Raw genomic sequence first — 20,738 nt, forward strand, 5'->3', positions numbered from 1 at the left:
TGAACACTTCCAGAGATGGGGCACCAACCCACAATTCTATGGGCAGCCTGTTCCAGGGTCTCAACACCCTCAGAGTAAATAATTTCTTCCTTATATCTAAACTAAATCTACCCTCTTGTAGTTTAAAACAATTACACCTTGTACTATCCCTACATTCCCTGATAAAGTGTCTCACCTCAGCTTTCCTGTAGCCTCCTTTGGGTACTGGAAGGTTGCTGTAAGGTCTCCCTTCCCTTTTCCAGCCTGATTTAAAAAAATAATTTAAAAAAAATTCAATTCTCTCTGCCTCTCTCTTCATAGCAGACATGCTCCAGTCCTCTAATCATTTTTGTGGCCCTCCTGTAGACCTGCTCAACTATGTCCGTGTGTCTATTGTGCACAATCACCTCTTTCAACCTGCTGGCAGTAGTGTTGGTGCTGCCGCTCCCATAAGGATGCTGGGTCGTGGGGCGAACTGTGCAGCACAGTGCCCTGAAGACAGGGAGGGACAAATGAATGCACAGATGGATGCAGGCTGTGACCACTCTTGTGGCACCAGGAAGGGCAGACAGGAGCTGACTGGTGTTTGACGAGGCCACCGGTGTGGAAACATCAAGACCAAGAGAGAAGTGAAGATCCCCTCTCACGCCTCAGGAAAGCTGGACACACTGTGACTGTTCTTAAACCCTCTCAAAGCTGGTTTCCCTCTGCGTTAAAACACCTCTGTCCTGGGAACCCCTGTGCAACAGCTGTCTACAAGAGTGTTTGATTTGCTTTCAGCTTTCCTTTAACATAGGACCTAATCTTGGAAGACAGAAGAGGCTACAAAAGACTATGTTTGGAAGACAAAGTTGAGGCTGAGCTGAGACATAAATAAAAAGATATGCCTTTATTGAGCTATTTAGACAACATTAGAACTAGTGTTTTCTGTTTTTGTTTTTTGTTTTTTTTTTTTTCTCCCTACTCTAGCTTGTTAGTAATAGGCAATAAATTTTATTGATCTTCATATACTGAGTCTGTCATGATGATGCTTGTTGAGTGATCTCCTTCTCCTTATCTCAACCTTTGAGTTATTTTCATTGTATTTTCTCCCCCTTCTCCTTTGAGGACAGGGGGTGAAAGAGCTGTTGTGGTAGACCTTGTGATAAATTAGCGGGTGTTTGTTCATTGTCTTTAAAAGGAATTCAGAGAGTCTGCTGAGAAGATAAGGTTTTGCAATTTATGACCTTGTTAAGGGGAAGACTAAGCGAGTAGATAGTGGGGAGGGGGGTGTTGGATAAACGTCCTTGGTAAAACAAAGACTCTGTGAAATACTGTTTGCTGCTTTTGCTTTTGCTACCCTTGAACACGAGCACAACGCATGATCATTGAAAGAAACAGAACGAACTGCACAGCTTCAGAAGATTCAACAAGTCCTGACAAGCCGAAACTTGGATGCTGACAAGCCGAACTTGGATGCTATAAAACGGCGACACTGAAAAGGGAAAGTTGCGTGCTGTGGTGGAGCGGAGACTCCCCAGCCGCCCAGCGCTGTTTTGCTTGTACCTGCTTACTTAATTAATAAATTATCTTCGATAGACCAGAAAATTGCGTGGTCTCGCTTATAACAAATTTGGTGCCGTGACTCGGATAAAGGCAAATTGTCTGAGGACCCTTTCGGGGGAGGCGCCCCGCCGATTTCGGCGGCCCCTGGAACGGAAAGCCTCACTCGAGCCCTTCACCAACGAACCCTAAAATTAGGCACAAGCAAATAAAACTGGTAACCCCAAGCAATCTTTGTGCACGAAGACCGAACGAAGACCCACGGGGTGGGTAAGTATAGGCCGGTGATCCGTTCGGTTGGGGTTGGTGATCCCGGAGTGCGCCTGTGTGAGACGTCCAATTGCGGACGAAGTGAGTGCAGACCCCTCAGTAGTGCGGTTCCCACATCCCGCGAGGGACTGGGCCACGACCAGGGGGAAGCGGCTCTGTGTGTGTGTGAAGGCACTCCGGAAGATGGGACAGAAGAAGAGTAAGCCTTCTGGTCCCATGGGTGGGGTAATGCCTAGTGCTAGGTTGCCCCCTATTCCCCCAGATAGTCCACTGGGGTTAATGATTAAGAATTGGAGTGATTCCCCTTTTAGGCGGGGAAAGGATAAAGTAAAAATGATTCATTATTGTGTTGAAGTTTGGGAAGGTAGGCAAATTATTGGCCCATATCTAGGTCGTTTGAAGACTGGGTTTGTCAAGCCTTAAATGTTTATGTAAATGCAAAGGAACCTTTTTGTTTAGAGGAGAGCGAATATGTGAGCCTTTGGATTGGCTCAGAGAATCGAGTTAATCTGTACCCTCTGTACCCTTTAAAAGAAAAAGGAGGGGCAAAATTACAAGTTGTGGAGCAAGAGATAAAGTACCTGGGTCACCAGTTAAGTAAGGGGACTAAGAAGTTAGACCCGGGCAGAATCAGTGGAATATTGGTTTTAGCGTCCCCGAGAACTAAAAGGCAGGTACGGCAACTGTTAGGGTTGACCGGATACTGTAGACAATGGATAGAAGATTACAGTGGAAAGGTTAAATTTTTATATAACAAGCTGAATAAGAATGGATTACTCAAATGGACAAAAGAAGATGAGGAATGACTGAACAAGTTAAAGGAGGAACTAGTACGCCCCCCAGTGTTAAGCTTACCAGATTTAAGGAGGCCGTTTTGTTTTTTTTTGTGAACAGTGCAGAAGGCACGGCATACGAAGTGCTGGCCCAAGAATGGGCAGGGAGTAAAAAACCTGTGGCCTATTTGTCTAAATTATTGGATCCGGTTAGCCGGGGTTGGCCAAACTGTTTGCAGGTAGTGGTAGCTGCTGCCTTGTTAGTGGAAGAAGCACAGAAGATCACTTTTGGGGGGGAAATCAAGGTAATGTTTCTACACAATATACACGGGGTACTGCAACAGAAGGCAGAGAAATGGATCACTGAGGCCAGATTATTAAAATATGAAGGAATTTTGATTTCCTCTCCAAAATTAACATTAGAAACAACCTCCCTACAGAACCCTGCTCAATTTCTTTATGGGGAACCAAATGAGTCCTTAGGACATGATTGCCTCCGAAATATAGAAGAGCAAACGAAATTGAGACCTGATCTAGAGGAGGTGGAATTACCCATCGGTGAACAGATATATGTGAATGGTTCCTTGAGAGTAGTTGAGGGAAAGCAAAAATCAGGATACGCGTTAGTAAACAGGAAAACATTTGAGATAGTGGAATCTGGACCTTTGAGCCCTAGCTGGTCCTCCCAAGCTTGCGAGCTATATGCCATATTGCAGGCCCTAAAATTGTTGAAAAATAAAAGCGGTACAATATATACAGATTCAAAATATGCTTATGGGGTAGTACATACATTTGGGAAAATATGGGAAGAAAGGGGGCTCATCAATTCACAAGGAAAGGGTTTAATACATCAGGAATTGATTACCCAGGTTTTACAAGCTATCAGAGAGCTCAAAGAAATTGCCGTAGTACATATAAAAGGGCATCAAAAAGGCCTCACCCCTCAGGTTAGGGGTAATAATCTAGCAGATCAGGAGGCAAAAAGGGCAGCATTAATGAGTATAAGAATTATAAGAACGAAGGAAGATTGCCCAGACTGTGGGAAATACCTAATACTTATACTTAATAGTTAATATATAATAATTAATATAATAATTAATAATATAATAATATATAAATAATATATAATAATGCTTAATATAATACTTAATACTGTGGGAAAGACTTAAAGGAATTTCCATGTTATGATTGCTGGAGTGAATGGGGAGTTGATGGGATTGAGTGCAATTGTTCTGAGGAAGAAAGCCCGCCTTATAAAAACTGCTACAAGTGTGGGCCGGCTAACTCCTTGTGGTCGAATGGACCCATTCCCCTCCCTTTACTCTGTTTCACTATTACAGAAGAAGACAAGATGACACAAATGGGGGTTCGAAAAAAAAACGATAAAGGGAAATGGGTACTGCCTGATGGACGGGAAGTGTTACCAAAATCAGTAGCTATGAGGGTGCTACGGAGATTTCATGAACAGATGCACTGGGGAACCCAGGCACTGGTGGATCAATTTGCCACAAATTATATGTGTTTAAGGATTTATAATATAGCAAAGAGGATCATAAATGATTGTATAACTTGTCGGAGGGTAAATGCTCAACATATGAGAAAAAGGGTCCCGGGAGGACGAGAATTGACACATCGACCTTTTGCAAAGATTCAATTAGATTTTACTGAACTTCCAAAAACGGGGCGATATAGATACTTGTTAGTTATTGTAGACCACCTCACAAACTTTGTTGAAGCATTCCCTACGGCAAGGGCCACAGCTCAAACCGTGGTAAAGATATTATGAGAAAGCATCATACCCAGATACGGGGTAATAGAAGCAATTGACTCTGATCGAGGCCCACACTTTGTGTCAAAGGTATCCCGAGACACGATGAAGGCTCTGGGAATTAAATGGGAATATCACACTCCCTGGCATCCTCAGAGTTCGGGAAAGGTAGAACGAATGAATGGTGAAATTAAAAAGCAACTAACAAAGCTTATGATAGAGACAAAAACCTCCTGGGTGAAATGTTTACCGCTTGCACTACTGAATATCCGGACATAGCCCCGAGCCGATGTTGGAATCTCACCTTTTGAAAGGCTGTATGGTATGCCTTATGATTTAGAGATGCCATCTGATCACCCCCAGGTACAGGATATCCAATTAAAACCTTATTTAATACAGTTTATGAACAGACGGAGGGAGTTGCAAGCGAAAGGCTTGGTGGCTAGATATAGCAATCCATAGGATACAACCTGGAGATAGGGTTCTAATTAAGACATGGAAAGAAACGTCTTTAACACCACGGTGGGGAGGCCGCTATGTTGTTTTACTTATCACAGAGACGGCTATCCGGACGGCTGAGAAGGGGTGAACGCATGCCAGTCGCGTGAAAGGACCGATCCAGAAAAGCAAATGGGAAGCGGTCGCAGGCCCTGATGACTTAAAGCTCATGTTGAAACGAACTCGATAAGTATGGTCTAACTGTCTATGTATCATAAAAAAAGGAGGAGAGGGGACCCTGTTTGATCAGAAAAAGATCGCGGTTACCTGAGAAACTCCCCTGAAGAACACTGCTGCTGCCGAGAAGAACCTGCACCTTGTAGTTCGCTGCAACCGGACTGACAAGCGAGGCAGAGAGTGAAACGGTGGGGAATTACGTGGCCAGGTAAAGAACTCTGGAAAATGGGCCCTAGCCATTTTTTTTTTTTTGCGATACATAGTAATGGGTACGATTGTTTACACTGTTCCTGGGTCTGCGCACCCTCACAAACCTTTTAAATGGAGCCTGATTAGATGGGAAGATCACCATGTTGTTCAGCAGATAACTACTGCTGGGGGACTGATATGGGAGGCATCATCTATATAAAGAAGGAAGAGACTAAGAGTCCCCAACGGGTAGGACCAAATCAGAAACTGTCGGAGTGTTTTGAGGATTCAGCCTACACAAGCTTTTAGAATGCTAACTCCTTGTTGTGGTTTAACCTGGCCGGCAGCTAAACACCACACAGCCGTTCGCTCACCCTCCCCCCTCCCTCTCTGGGATGGGGGAGAGAAACGGGAAAGTGAAGCCTGTGAGTTGAGATAAAGACAGTTTATTAAGACAGGAATATAATAATAACAATAATAATAATAGTGATAATGATAATAGTATTAATAATAATAATGTGTAAGAAACAAGTGATGCACAATGCAATTGCTCACCACCTGCTGACCGATGCCCAGCCTATCCCCGAGCAGCCGGCCCACCACCCTGGCCAGCCACCCCTATATATTGTTTAGCATGACATCAAATGGTATGGAATACCCCTTTGGCCAGTTTGGGTAAGCTGTCCTGGGTCCATCCCCTCCCAGCTCCTGCTGCACCCCTATCCTGCTCGCTGGCAGGACAGAGCGAGAAGCCGAAAAGTCCTTGGCCTGGTGTAAACACTGCTCTGCAACAATTAAAACATCAGCATGTTATCAGCGCTCTTCTCATCCTAATCCAAAACATAGCACCCTACCAGCTACTATGAGGAAAATTAACTCTGTCCTAACTGGAACCAGGACACTCCTAATAGCCCTAAACCACTGGAGGTTGCTAATAAATCAGTAAACCCGGAGTACGGGATTAGAAATGAAGGGGTGACCGGGAATAACATATGGAGAATCATGAATGCTAGTTATCAGTTGTTGAATCAAACAAATCCAGACGTGCCTAGACCTTGCTGGTTATGTCTTGATATAAGGCCCCCATATTACGACGCCATTGGGGATCTGGGAGAGACCACCCGTTCAAACGAAACCGATCCCCCACAATGCAATTGGGGAAGGGATGTAGGAATAACGTTAACAGAAGTAACTGGGAATGGCAGATGCGTAGGCACGGTCCCTGGTGAGAAGTTCCATCTATGCAATATTACAGAAAATGTTACACAATTAGACAAAGAAAAATGGTTAATACCAGCAGATAACACCAGATGGGTATGTTCGTCTCTGGAGGTAACTCCATGCTTATCTTTGAAATTGTTCAACTCGTCTCATGATTTCTGTGTACAGGTAGTAATTATCCCAAGGATTCTTTACCATTCTGAGGAGTATATGTACTTCCAACATGCTATGGCAAAAAACCACTTAAGGAAGAGAGAGCCTATTACGGCTGTTACTTTAGCCACTCTGATGATTCTGGGGGCTGCAAGAGATGGAACTGGAATTACCTCTCTGGTAAAACAAAGCCAAGAATTTACCTCTCTACGCATTGTTGTAGATGAGGATTTGGCCCATATCGAGCAATCTATATCAGCTTTAGAGAAATCTGTGCGATCCTTATCTGAAGTAGTACTATAAAATCATAGGGGATTAGATCTGATTTTTCTACAACAAGGAGGACTATGTGCAGCCCTAAGAGAGGAGTGTTGTGTATATGCTGATCATCCTGGAGTGGTAAGGGACACAATGACTAAATTGAGAGAAGGGCTAGAAAAACGAAAAAGGGAAAATGAAGCCGACCAGAATTGGTATGAATCCTGGTTTAATTACTCACCTTGGCTCACTGCTCTGCTATCAGCTATAGCAGGACCTTTGTTGCTGCTCATATTTACACTAACTTTTGGACCATGTATATTCAATCAAATAATCGCAATTGTAAAAAAACGATTAGAGGCAGCTCACCTTATGCTTGTGCGTGCGAAATATGAATCTCTTGAACAGGAGGAGGATGATGCAGAAACTTTAATATTGAGCAAACAAGTGCTTCAAAAATTCATCAATGAACAAAATATGTTAGAAAAAGAAAAAGGAGGGATTGTGATAAATTAGCGGGTGTTTGTTCATTGTCTTTAAAAGGAATTCAGAGAGTCTGCTGAGAAGATAAGGTTTTGCAATTTATGACCTTGTTAAGGGGAAGACTAAGCGAGTAGATAGTGGGGAGGGGGGTGTTGGATAAACGTCCTTGGTAAAACAAAGACTCTGTGAAATACTGTTTGCTGCTTTTGCTTTTGCTACCCTTGAACACGAGCACAACGCATGATCATTGAAAGAAACAGAACGAACTGCACAGCTTCAGAAGATTCAACAAGTCCTGACAAGCCGAAACTTGGATGCTGACAAGCCGAACTTGGATGCTATAAAACGGCGACACTGAAAAGGGAAAGTTGCGTGCTGTGGTGGAGCGGAGACTCCCCAGCCGCCCAGCGCTGTTTTGCTTGTACCTGCTTACTTAATTAATAAATTATCTTCGATAGACCAGAAAATTGCATGGTCTTGCTTATAACAGACCTCAGATGTCCGGTTGGGTAAAACCACCACATTTATTTATTCATTAATTTTCTTTCCCACTTCCTTTCTTATTACATTTTCCTTATCTCAACTCACAAGTCCTTGCATATATATATATGCATATATACATGTATTTCTATTTACAGTTGTCTCCTCTATCCCACAGGAGGTGAGGAGGTAAATGAACAGCTGTGTGGTGCTTATCTGCCTGCCAGGTGTAACCACACCACAGAGAAGCCTAAGAAGCAGAAAACTCCTTGATTAAATGTGAGAACCCCTCAGCAATAACCAAAATGTTGCTGTGTTATCACTACTATTTCCATCACAAATCCAAAACATAGCATCATGGGAGCCTCTGTGAAGTAAATTAACTCTATCCCAGCCAAAATACACACACCAAAAACCAAAAGCAAAGGTAGGCATAATTCAGTATAAAATACATGACATTCCTCTGCAGAACATGAAGGTCATACTACCTCCACTGAAGTCCACTTTAAAAAGTGGAAGCATTTCAACCAATGGAAAATATATTTGTATATCTTTTTCATTCCAAAGCAGATCCCAAGACCCCCAAAACACCCCCTGATACCAGCAGGGATGAGCATGATCTCCTGTAACATGCCACAACTTTCATTCATTTGCCCAGATTTCTCTTTCTAGTCAAAGAAGAGAAATCCGTTGTCTCAACTGAGATGCCTTGGCCTACCCTGCTTCTACACCACCTTCTTCCTCCAGAAAGGTCCCCGTAGGTGCCAGGTCACATTCCGCAGCCCCATTGGAGGGCTTCAGCTGCCCCAGGAGGGCAGCGTCTCTCTCTGGGTGGGCAACTGAATCAAGCCCTGAATGAAGATGTTGGGCAAAAGTTGAAATGTATTTCAGAAAGTTGGCTGTTCAGTAAGAGCACATCTGTGAAGCTGTGGCCCTCTCTGTGTGGACAACTGAATCAACCCATATGTGAAGAAGCTAGGGAAAAGTTGAACCGCATGGAATAATATGGAATAAGAAAGGACATTGTTGTGATTGGTGTGTAAGAAGCCTTCATTTTCATAATTTTGAAGGTTGTCTAAAAAATCATTCTTATGACTTCTTCATAGGCTGTGGACATGCACCAGAAGATGATGACACTTTCCCTCTATGCAAATATAAATTTACACTGACGTTTCCAAAACTCCATCTCCTCCCAACAGTCTGGAGAAACTGTTCCAATGACATGTTTGTATTGGCATATTTCACACCTACATTTCATATCTAAGTGGATCTAGGAGTAATAAATTCTTGAGAGGTTGGATAGATCCTGCCTTTACTTCTTTGCTCTGAAGCAATGGCTACAGCTGCTAGCAGTTCCCTCCTATCGTCCCTGTTTATGACACAGACAAATTTTATAGGGTGTCCAATGGCATAACACCATAGCTTTTCAAAAACCAGATCATACACAGAGTCCTGGTGTGGCTCAAAGTAGATCACTGCCTTGAGCCACCACAGCTGTGAGCGGCAACAGCCTCAGGCAGAAAGTGTCCTCTGCAGCGGGGGATCATCACTTCCACTGCTCATACAGCCCAGAACATCAGTGAATTGCTTTGCTGGTGGCTGCTCTTTTTGTCCAATGTAAACTAAGGCTCACCTGGGATTTTTCTGCAGAGTTGCAACCCAGCTGCAACATTTTTAGCCATGATGGTAGAATACCTGAGTGGTAGAGGTTGGAAGGGACCTCTGAAGATCATCTAGTCCAACCCCCCTGCCAAGTGGGGTCACCTAGACAATTCCAGATTCTGCACCTGGGACAGAGTAATGCTGGACACAGGTCCAGAACAAACTAGGAGACAAGTGGCTAGAGAGCAGCTCAGAAGAAAGGGCTCTGGGAGGCTTGACAGCACTCCCAACATCATCCAGCAGGGTGCCCCGACAGCCAAAAAGGCAAACCATATCTTGGGATGCATTAAGCACAGCACAGCCAGATGGTCAAAAGAGGTGAGTCTTCTGCTATATTGAGCATTGGTGCAGCCTCCTCTTAAATCATTTATACAGTTCTGGGCTCCACAATAGAAGAAAGATGTGGGCTTGAAAGCATCCAGAGGAGGACAACAAAGCTGGTCGGTGGGCTGGAAGGCGTGTCCTGTGAGGACACGGGTTTTCTAGTCCAGAGAAAAGAAGGCTGAGGGGTGACCTCATAGCTTGAGTTCAAATTCATGAGGATGGGAAGTGGAGAGGGAGGTGACTATCTTTTCTTCCTGGTAACTGACAGGACTTGTGGGAATGGCATATAGGTGCACCAGGGGAAATTCACACTGGACAATGGGAAACATTTCTGCACTGTAAGGTTGGTCAAACAATGGAAAAGTCTTCCTAGAGCGCTGGTTGATGCCCCAGGGCTGTCAGTGTGACCAAGCATTTGGACAATACTCTCAGGTTTGCATTATCCTTGTTGGCCATCTTTCACCCATGCTAGGAAGAGGTGCCATCCATTGCTGTACCATAAGCTGTGTGACTTGTCCCACCATGCCTTGGCAGTGACTCCATGGATGTTGAAAATCACAGGCTCCAGCTCCTTCTGGTCTGTACTGGTTGAGAGCATTGGTGCACCTTTGTGTTGTAGTACCTCAATTGTGGCACCAGGGCAAGCTGTGACTTTTCCTTAGGGAAACCTGGTAACAAATGTCCCAGATCCTGCATGTGCAAAGGCTTTGTTTGAAGCCAAAGACTTGGTAGAATGGACAGCAGATGGAAATATACGGAAGAAACGAGATGACAACAGAGAGAGCAAACCCTGCTGTCCCCAGGGACAGAGAGAATCAGAGCTGGGATGCCCTGGGCAGCCCTGGAAGGAAACATGTTTGCTGCCAGGTGTGTTTCTGCAGCCCCTGAAGGCCTCTGGCCTGGTGAAGCTGACCTCCAGGAGCAACCAGGTGCTGCTGACAGGCACTCTGTGAAAATTGTTGGCTTGTTCCTTGACATCAAGGGATTGAGTAACAGCTGGGGGGAGGGAACAAACAGCAGCTGAGAATGTAAGCACATAGGTGGGGACTCCACTGTGATGTGCTTCCTCTTCATGGGCTGCCTGCATCTACTGGGTAGAGAAGGAACAGACCTTGCCACACCGCAGGGACAGCACTCACTCATTTGCACAAAGTCTTTGACTCTGCCTGCAATTCCTGTGTTGGGTTTCTGCCGTACATTCACTCTGGATGGGGATGGTTTTCCTGCCCAGGACCAGTGCGGCCCTACCAGCTACACGTAGTTATGTGTGAGAGTCTTGGCATCTGATGTAGCACTCCAGGCCTGTATTTGGCCATAACAAAATCCAGAACCTGTCCTGAATTGGATTAGGCAATATGGAATTATCCTTGAGGCCACTGCCATTAAGCAGTAATGGAGATATTGTAAACACAGTTGACGGGGAAGAGAGCTGTCCTTATGTTATGTGACCTCACTTTTTTTTTTTTTTTTTTTTTTCCAGTGCAAGCAGTGTGGGCTGCTCAGAAAATACTAATGGCCAGTAAAAAGATTCAGTGGTCCTAAACTTAGGCATCTGCTCTCGTTTCCGTTTCTGAGATAAAATCTCCCTACACTTGAAAATGATGCCCCCAGATATTCATTGACTCCCACAATTAATCCAACAGAGTGTGCAGATACCTGAAATGTCTCTGAACAAGTCTTACACCTCCAGTGTCAAAAGGTGTCTGCATCTGAGCAGCTCTCTCCTGGCCTCTGTCTCCATTCAAGTTTTTGGGAGATGACACAAACAGCTGACATGCAGAAGCCTGGTTTGTGCCAACCTGAGCCAAAGCAAGAGGAATCCCAACTCCTGTGGGTTGTGGGAGGCATGGGAGAGAGCTGAGCCCGCTTCTAGCCTCTGGACAGCAAACAAAGAAGGAGGTGCCTTAGTTGACTCAGTTGAAACCCTTCCTTCAGGGGGGGAAGGAAGATCCCTTCCTGTCCTTGCATGAGTGTCCTGCCTAAAAACAGGGCATGGAAAAGTGATCCTTGGACCTCATCCATTTTCTGAAATGAGGAAGGATGGTGCTGGAAATGAGATTCCTTCAGCAGTTGAGGGAAGGAACATCAGTGATTACTTCGGTGTGTTTCAAAGTTGATTCCCCTGGAGGACCAGGGCCATCTCAAGGGACACAGGAGAGGGGAGAGACAGAGAGGTGTTGAGCTGAAGCTGTGCTGCTGAGCTGGGCTGGGCTCCTGGGCCCAAGGGGAGCTCCTGGCAAGCGGGCAGCGCTGCAGAGAGACAGCTCTGCCCAGGAGCAGCTCCTCTGCACAGCGCAGCAGGGCTGGGGGCACTGCCTGCAGGGGACAAGGGCGGCTGGGAGAAGGGAGGGAGATGTTAAAGGCAGTGTGGAGGGGGGCTGCTGAGAGCTCAGTGTTGGAGAAATCTTCCCAGCCCTGAACAGGGTAAGTCTCTGGCTGCAGGGCAGTGCAGCTGTTGTTCCTGGTGCCATCCCCAGATTTGCTGGCAAATCCCATAGCCTATTGGAGCTTTCAGGAGAACTCTCAGAGTTTTTTTTGAATAAGAGGAGAATACAAGTTCCAGAGCAGACCAGTTTTATCTGCCAAAGCTGTCAGAGTTACAGGACGTGAGGGTTCTTTCTCATGTGGCTCGCCGCAGTCTGTGCAGCCGGGGTGCAGGTAGGGGTGCCCAGGGCTGTGGTGCAGAGCAGGGTCCCTGCTGTGACCCAGGGGCTGTGTGCCGGGGCAGGGCCTATGCCGCCTGCCAGGCTCAACACTCAGCCTGCCCGGGGAGCTGCCCAGGGCACTGCGGGGAGAAGCTGTGGGTGGAAGGAGCCCTTCCAGCAGGGCAGGGTCCTGCTGCTGGCAGGGGGCTGCTACATGGGGTAGGCTGCTCACAGCTCCACAGCACTCCCAGACCATGTCAGAGGGGACTCTTGAGAAGGAAGGTCAAGGCTAAGGCTGCCTGCTGTGGTCTGGGCTTTCCTAAAACTGCACTTTCACCTCTCTTCGGTTTATCAGGATGGGAATGGAAACAGAGCTGTACAGAGTAGAGAAGATTTTGAGTTTCTGTCACCTCTCATTTTATGAGGAACCTCAGAAAGGGCCTTCAGCACCCGCAAGCCTTCAGAAGGCAGCAGCATCACCTTCCCAGTTTCATCAGGGCTTGTGTGACCTGCTCTTCAGCACCTGCACACACTGAGAGGGTGCAGGGCAGAGCTGAGCACACAGCAGATGGGATGGGATCTGGAAGCACTGGCAGGGCACAGACGTGGGGACAGAGAAGCACTTCCTTGCAGGAGCAGATGCAGGCAGCAGAAATGGGCAGGGAGAAAGGGAAATGCAAAAGGAAACCCTGCTGCAGAGGTGCAACTCCCTGAGCAACCCCACTCAGGTCTCCTCTCCCACCCAGCACAGCCTCTGCCCTCCTAGCTTGCAGGGACCCAGGCAGGAGCTGCCTCCTGGGTAGCCAGAACCCCAGAAGAAGGAAGGTCTGCCTCTCCAGTTATGTGCCCTGTCCCACTGCCTAGCAAAGGGCTGAGAGCCACTGCTCTCCATGGTGCTGCCTGGCAAGCAGCAGGCACGGCTGGGCAGGGTGACCCCTTTCTGCTTGCTCATCTGTCCCTCCCCTCTCTCAGTCATACTGCTTGTCCTTTTCCCTCCACCCCTCTGTGTTCCTCTTTCTCTTACACCGCGGCTCTTGGGTATGTCAGCTCTCTGGGGCAGCAAGATGGGGTTCAGCTGAGGAGCAGATTTTGGCACTCAACATCCTGTGAAGGAGCCCCTAGGCAGGGAATTTTCTTCCTTAGAGTGCACTGACCCATCACAGGGCAGAGTGCTAGCTGAGGAGCTGGAAGTATGCCATCCTGATCAGGGGAGAATGGAAGTGAGTATGCAATGAGTCAGTGAGAAATGGAGTGGATTCTGCTCAGAGACCCAGTCCTGACTGTCTGTGTGTTTTCCTCTATGGACAGGCAACCATGCCGAGAGGCAGCCAATGTCCAACAGCACCTTCCCCAACGAGTTCCTCCTCCTGCCATTTGCAGACACACGCGAGCTGCAGCTCCTGCACTTCGGGCTCTTCCTGGCCATCTACCTGGCTGCCCTCCTGGGCAACGGCCTCATCCTCACAGCCGTAGCCTGCGACCACCGCCTCCACACCCCCATGTACTTCTTCCTCCTCAACCTCGCCCTCCTCGACCTGGACACTATTACCACCACTGTCCCCAAAGCCATGGCCAATTCCCTCTGGGACATCACTACCATTTCCTATGCGGGCTGTGCTACCCAGGTGTTTTTCTTTGTTGTCTTTGTCGCAGCAGAGTTTTCTCTTCTCACCATCATGGCTTATGACCGCTACGTTGCCATCTGCAAACCCCTGCACTATGGGACAATAATGGACAGCAGAACTTGTGTCAACATGGCAGCAGCTGTCTGGAGCAGTGGCTTTCTCAATGCCCTCCTTCACACTTCCAAAACCTTTTCCCTCCCCCTCTGCCAAGGCAATGCCCTGGACCAGTTCTTCTGTGAAATTCCACAGATCCTCAAGCTCTCCTGCTCAGATGCCTACCTCAGAGAAGTTGGGCTTCTTGTGATTAGTGCCTGTTAATTTTTTGTGTGTTTTATTTTCCTTGTGCTGTCCTATGTGCAGATCTTCAGGGCAGTGCTGAGGATCCCCTCCCAGCAGGGACGGCACAAAACCTTTTCCACACGCCTCCCTCATCTGGCCGTGGCCTCCCTGTTCATTAGCACCGGCACATTTGCCTACCTAAAACCTCCATCCATGTCTTCCTTCTCCCCGAATCTTTTGCTGGCAGTTCTGTACTCGATAGTGCCTCCCGCACTGAACCCTATCATCTACAGCATGAGGAACCAGCAGCTGAAGAATTCAGTGTGGAAAGTGATGACTGGATGTTTTTCAGAAGCAATAAAATGCCTGTCTTTTGCATAAAACACATAATGTAACTCATTACTGGCTCATTTGATACTTCTTTATATGTTTGGTGTATATATATGTGTGATTATTCAAGCTCTCTGTATATTTAAATTAAAGAAAGGAACCTTCAGTGACTTGCTGTCCTGGGATCCTTCCACAGGATGTTGTGGAGCTGCAGGGTCACTTGGCTGTGCACAGAGGTGGAGGGAAAAATAGTCCTGACACAACAGCAGTGTCAGGGCAGGGACAGGCCAGGGGCACTTTTCTAACACAGCTTGCTCTGTACCAGCATCTCCAGCATAAAGTGGAGCTGCTCAGGGCATTGCCTGAAGGCTCAGCTTTTCTCCCAGAGTTTCTCTCATGGATATTGCGAAGGAATGGACCTGAAGGAGGCTCCTTGTTTTGCTTGTTTCTCTGTGGATTCCAGGGCGTGAGATCAGAACCCCAGAATCATCTTTTAGGTAGGGAGGGCTGATTGCACTCCTGCCTGTTGGTGCCAGCATCCATGGAGATGGTGAATTCACCTGCCTGTGCCCACAGCATGCAAGAGGGCTGATGGCAGACAGGTGTCTTCCTGGAGTGAAGCAGGAGCTGCCAGGAGAGCCACGGGAACTGGGAAGGACCGTGTGCTCCTGGGAGTCAGCAGTGCATGGAGCCCACACAGTACGAGCGTGTCCAAGGTGGAGCCACCCAGCAATAAAGTGCTAAATCTGGGTGGGAACATGTAAATTAGAGCTCTGTAACTCCAGGAACACAGCAAGCATAGGGAAAGCTGTCCGCTGAATAAGTTCACAGAATTGCAGAACCACAGGACTGTTAGGAGATGGAAGGGACCTTGAAAGATCATCTAGCCCAATCCCCCTGCTGAAGCAGGAACACCTTGATCAGGTCACACAGGAATATGTCCTGGTGGGTTTTAAATGTCTTCAGAGAAGGAGACTCCACAACCCCCCTGGGCAGCCTGTTCCGGTGCTCTGTCACCCTTACCGTAAAAAAGTTTCGTCTCATATTTAAGCGGAACCTCCTATGTTCCAGCGTGCACCCATTGCTCCTTATCCTATCATTAGATGTCACTGAGAAGAGCTTCGCTCCATCTTCCTGACACTCACTCTTTACATATTTATAAACATTAATAAGGTGACCCCTCAGTCTCCTCTTCTCCAAGCTAAAGAGACCCCGCTCACTCAGCCTCTTTTCATAAGGGAGATGCTCCACTCCCTTAACCATCCTTGTGGCTCTGAGCTGGACTTTCTTGAGCAGTTCCCTGTCCTTGAACTGAGGGGCCCAGAACTAGACAGAATATTCCAGATGTGGTCTCACCAGGGCAGATGGAGGGGGGGGGGGGGAACCTCTCTTGACCTACTAACCACAAGCCACTGGTGTCCAGGGTTTTTCTTGCCCAGATGCAGGGCTGTACACTTGCCCTCATTATATTTCATTAAGTTTCCCCTGCCCAACTCTCCAGCCTGTCTAGGTCTCTCTGGATGGCAGCACAACCTTCTGGCATGCCAGCCGCTCCTCCAAGTTTTGTGTCATCACCAAACTTGCTGACAGAACGTTCTAATCCCTCATCCAAGTTGTTGATGACTGTATTGATTAGTACCTCTGGTGAAATTTCATAGACTGGATTGAGTGAATAACCCCAAAATATCTTTTGATATTGGAAATCAGTTGGACATGATGACCCTTGTGGGTCCCTTCCAGCTTGGGTTATTGCATGAGCCTCTGACTCTGAAGAAGGCCGGCTATCTGTGCGCACCCTCCATGGCCAAAGAACCACTTGTGTGGGAGGCAGTCAGTGGCAGCGCCCCCCACCAGCTGGCTCTGCCTTCCCAGCCTGACCAGCACGACCCTGCAGAGTGCCCCATGGCCCCGTGCACCACAGCCCCTTGCTCCGCAGAGCAGCACCACCAGCTGTGGGCAGCATGGGCAGGGTCTTCAGGAATGGCTGCTCAGGGCAACCCAGACGTGGTGGGCTGGGGCAAGTCTGTGTGGGACATGGGGTGTGCTGGGAGCAGAGCAGGGCGTTGTGTGTGTGCAGTGGTGTTGCCTGAGGAGCCCCAGGGCCAGCAGTGTGGTGCTGTGCTGTGCAGTGCTGGGGAGCGGGACTGTCCTGGAGGGCTGCAGGCTGCCTGGGAGTGGGGAATCTCCTGTAGATGGCAGGGCAGGGACACTGCCACTGCCCTCCACTTCTCCATTTGATGCTTTGGGTCCAGCCCAGCCTGGGCTGCTCTGCTGGGCTGGGCTGGGCTGGGCTGGGCTGGGAAGAGCACAGGGAGGTGTGGAGAGCTGGGGAGGAGGACATGGGCTGTGCTGGCCTCCTGGGAGAGGCTGGGGGGAACCACAGAGAAGTCTGGGCTGGGTCATTTTTACTGGATATGGATATGACCAATGCTAATCAACATGACTTTCACACTAATTTCTTCTCTGCAGAGCTCTCAACATTCTCCTACAACATGTATTCAGTTCTTGATTCAATTTTCCACACGGAAGTCGCCATTTCCTTCAGGATGCCCTGGAGTTACTAAAGGCTACATGGAAAAACCTGAGTCTGGACTTGTGGAAGGCCTTCTGAAGCATGAGATGCTTGGCAGGCAGAGTACCTGAGGGATTGTGCAGGGCATCCCCTGCACCCACTGCTCCTGGGGGCACTGGGAAGAGGCCTCCTGAGCACATCAGCTCCTTGTAGCCCTGTGGATGCTGGCTGTGAGGTCACTTCTGTCCCAGCCCCTGGCTGGTCAACAGCAGGGAGGCAGAGCCTCTGAGGTCATAAAGGCCATCAGGAAGCTGCCCCCAACAGGGTGACATGTTAACGGGAGGCCAGGGGGAAGCTGGGAGAATAATGGTGAGAAATCTGGGGGAGAGAAGAGGGGTTTGGCTAACAGAAAGGAAAGATTTTGGAGAGTTAAGAGGGATTCAGGTAAGGCTGCTGCTGCAACACTCACTGGGAAAACATTCATGTTAGACCACTGGTAATATTTCTAACCAGGAACCTTTAAACCTGGTGTTACCCTAAATGCTATCCCTCACCCTGGAAGAAATCCATTGATCTAATCCCCAAATTCAAATCTTACCTTGAAGTCAAATCCCAGACACATTACCTGTTAGCATTAGTCTTAACATATTGGTCACACTAATTCCTAGCCCTTATTCCCTAGCATTATATTGCTAGCCTTTAACACCACCCCTCCTTCCGTAATAAAAGCACATAATAAAACCCTAACCAAAACTCTAGCCCATACCCTAGACACTGACTGTGTACTCAAAGCAGAACACCAAAGCCTCCCACTTAGCCTCTGCCCAATCCCTGAACCTGGACTGAAAGAACTAATCCCTAAACCCTAACCTGAACTCCTAATCCTCAAATCCCTAATTCCTGCTTATTATCACAAAACTGAAGCAGTTTGGCTGCATGATTCTGGGCAGAGATTGAAATGTCCTGCAGCAATCACTTGGTCTTGGAGGAGGCAGGTGGGGTGACATGGATCTGGTCAGGTCACAGGACTCAAGGAGGAGATGGGTGGAGATGCTCTGCTGAGGTCAGCTGTGCCTCAGGATCTCAGGAGGCAGCAGGAGGCCCATGACTGTGCAGGTGGCTGTCAAGGCACTTCTGCCTGAGGGCCTAATAGGCCCCCTTCAGGCACATGGCTGGTGTACGAGGATGTCATTTTAGATGTCATAAGGAACTGAGGAGCCACTGACATTAAGCTACTGTAAATCTTTATTTCAAAGTCAGTCCTGCGCTAGTACCTAACAGAGCTTGCATATAGGCGTCTCCTGTCCATCATAGAAGCTGAAAGGCCATCATTAGGTACATGGCCTTAGAGGATGACAACGACCTTGTTTTTTTTTTGCATTAGGTGCTGAGCGTCAAGGAGGGTGCCAGTTTGGGATGTTCTTATAGGGCGTCGACTATGTTTGAGAAACTATGATTCCAGTAAGAAGCAATTGGCTTTGATGGGGGCTGCGAGGTCACTTCTGCCTCTGGAGCTGAGAGACCAGCAGCAGGAGCATGGCTGGGCAAGGCACTGGGAGGTCCCCTCTTTCTGAAGTGTCTGCCAGGTCAGCCCTCACCTCCTGGCTGCCAGATGGGCTTTTAGGCTCACATCTCCCAGCATCTTTCACAGGCCAGCAGAAGGCACCTGGCTGGCATGGTGCTTGTGTGATGCCCTGTGGCGTAATGACCACACGAACACCAGGGTTCTTTTAGGATCAGTAACTGCTACTACTTTATTGATGACAAAACTTCCTTCTCTCTTACTGAGGGCCTAACTTCATCTCTCATAAGGAGGCCATAACTTCATTCTCCTTGTTGCATCCCCATATTGAGGACAGGCTCCCTTCTTATACTATTTGCCCCACAGCAGTACTTTTCCACTAACTATTCATTGGCCAAACAACTTTGCCCAGCAACCCCAAACACCCAGCAACTTCCATGCCTTAAGGACTGGAGAACAAGCAACCCGAGACGGCAAGGTGTCTCCTGAATCGCCCTTCTTTGTTCCCCCTAGACTCTTTACATTCCTGATGGCCTCATAGTTAAGAGTCCCATGTTATCACCAACCATGGGGCTTGTCCACCCCCATGGCCACACTCCCACACTTGGTCTCTGACAGGTCACAATGCAACAATGAGCCATTATCTCCTGAACTGAAGCAGGAACAGATCCTTGTGGGGAGCAATCCTTTGGGCCTATTCTTGGCAGTGGTTTGGGAAGGAAAGCTCAGCCTTCAGGCGTTGCACTGGGGTAATTCCGTTTTATTACGAAGATATCATGAAAGAGTCTTCACTGACTCACAGTGCTAGATGCACATTTATACAGTCTCCATATGGGACAGAACAGTTTCATTCATTTATAGCAGGGGGCGGAGGGGAAGGGAGGAAAGGGGGAATGCAAACACTTATGTAGGAATGCAAGGCGCATAAGCACTAATGACAAAACAACAACAACAACAACAACAATAATAATAATAATAATGTTGGTAAAAATTAACGTGGCAACAGGTGTATAAGTAGTAAAATCAGTATTGCTGCTAACAAGGTGCTTTCTGGTAATCGGTACCGATCTGGTCTGGGAGCCTGCTGGTCAGATGTGGCGAAAGCCACACACAGTTGGTCCAGGGAATTCCCGTGGTAAGCCTAGGTGCCGTCCGTAAGACAGTTGTGAAAGCACTGCAGGTTCGGCATCAGTGGTCTGGTTTTGCTGCAGGTTCCGTGTCTGGTTTGGTTTGGTAAAAAGCTATAGCTATAATGGAAAAACTTAAAGGTATTTTGGGTAGCAATACTCCCATACTGCGATCTTCCCCTTTGGGCTGTTTACTAGCACACTGGTAGGAGGGGGGCTTTGGACAGGAGTTACGAAAAGGTAAATTAGTTGATTACTGTAATGTTTGGTGGCCACAGTATGAATTAGAAGATCAAGAGAGTTGGCCAGAAAATGGAACCTTGCAATATAATGCTATCTTACAATTAATGTTGTTCTGTAAGCGAGAAGGCAAGTGGGATGAGATTCCACATGTAGAGCTAGTTTTCTATTTGCGGGATAAGCCTGAGTGGCAACGCACTTGAGGGATAATGTTGGCTAAAATAACTGTTGATGAGCAGTGCAAGCACGTACAGGAGAAAAGCGCTGTATAGGGCATCAAGTGTTAGAAAATGGTATGTATTATAGACAGGATGATGGAAATATAGATTTGGAAGTAACACCATCAGCCCCACTAGAACAAGGGCAGATCTGAGAAATATGGATAGGTTGTTAGAAATAGCCTGGAAAGTATATAACAATAGATAAAAGGACTCCACTAGGAGGCAGCAACAGAACTTCTTAGCAGTAATTCAAGGCAAAGGAAACCAAGGATTCAGAGGGAGAGGAAGAGGATTTGTTAGAGGATGGGGACTTAGTATAGGAAGGGGTCATGGAGACTTTAGTGGAAATCCAGGAGGAAGATTAGGATTGAATCAGTGTGCTTATTGTAGAAAGGAAGGGCATTGGAAAAATGAGTGTCCGTTTAGGAGAGACCAACAATTCTCGGGAAATTCGCTTCAG

At 47.5% G+C, this 20,738-nt stretch overlaps 2 protein-coding genes and 1 long non-coding RNA gene across 3 annotated transcripts in view; 1 reads left to right on the forward strand and 2 right to left on the reverse strand.

The window, feature by feature from the left end:
* The window catches only part of LOC308184368, a 342,195-nt gene that overhangs the window by 236,393 nt on the left and 85,064 nt on the right, over window positions 1-20,738 (reverse strand). The gene's annotated exons all lie outside the window — the stretch shown is intronic.
* LOC308184345 (olfactory receptor 14A16-like) overlaps window positions 1-20,738 on the reverse strand; it is a 216,742-nt gene that overhangs the window by 160,041 nt on the left and 35,963 nt on the right. The window lies entirely within an intron of this gene.
* Window positions 13,638-14,542, forward strand: LOC308184365 (olfactory receptor 14C36-like). Its single transcript, XM_080571422.1, has one exon. The coding sequence runs from the start codon at window positions 13,754-13,756 to the stop codon at window positions 14,363-14,365; it is 612 nt and encodes a 203-aa protein (XP_080427548.1). The 5' UTR covers window positions 13,638-13,753; the 3' UTR covers window positions 14,366-14,542.

The sequence above is a fragment of the Anser brachyrhynchus genome (genome assembly GCF_964034855.1).
Source record: "Anser brachyrhynchus genome assembly, chromosome: 31".
NCBI lineage: Eukaryota > Metazoa > Chordata > Aves > Anseriformes > Anatidae > Anser > Anser brachyrhynchus.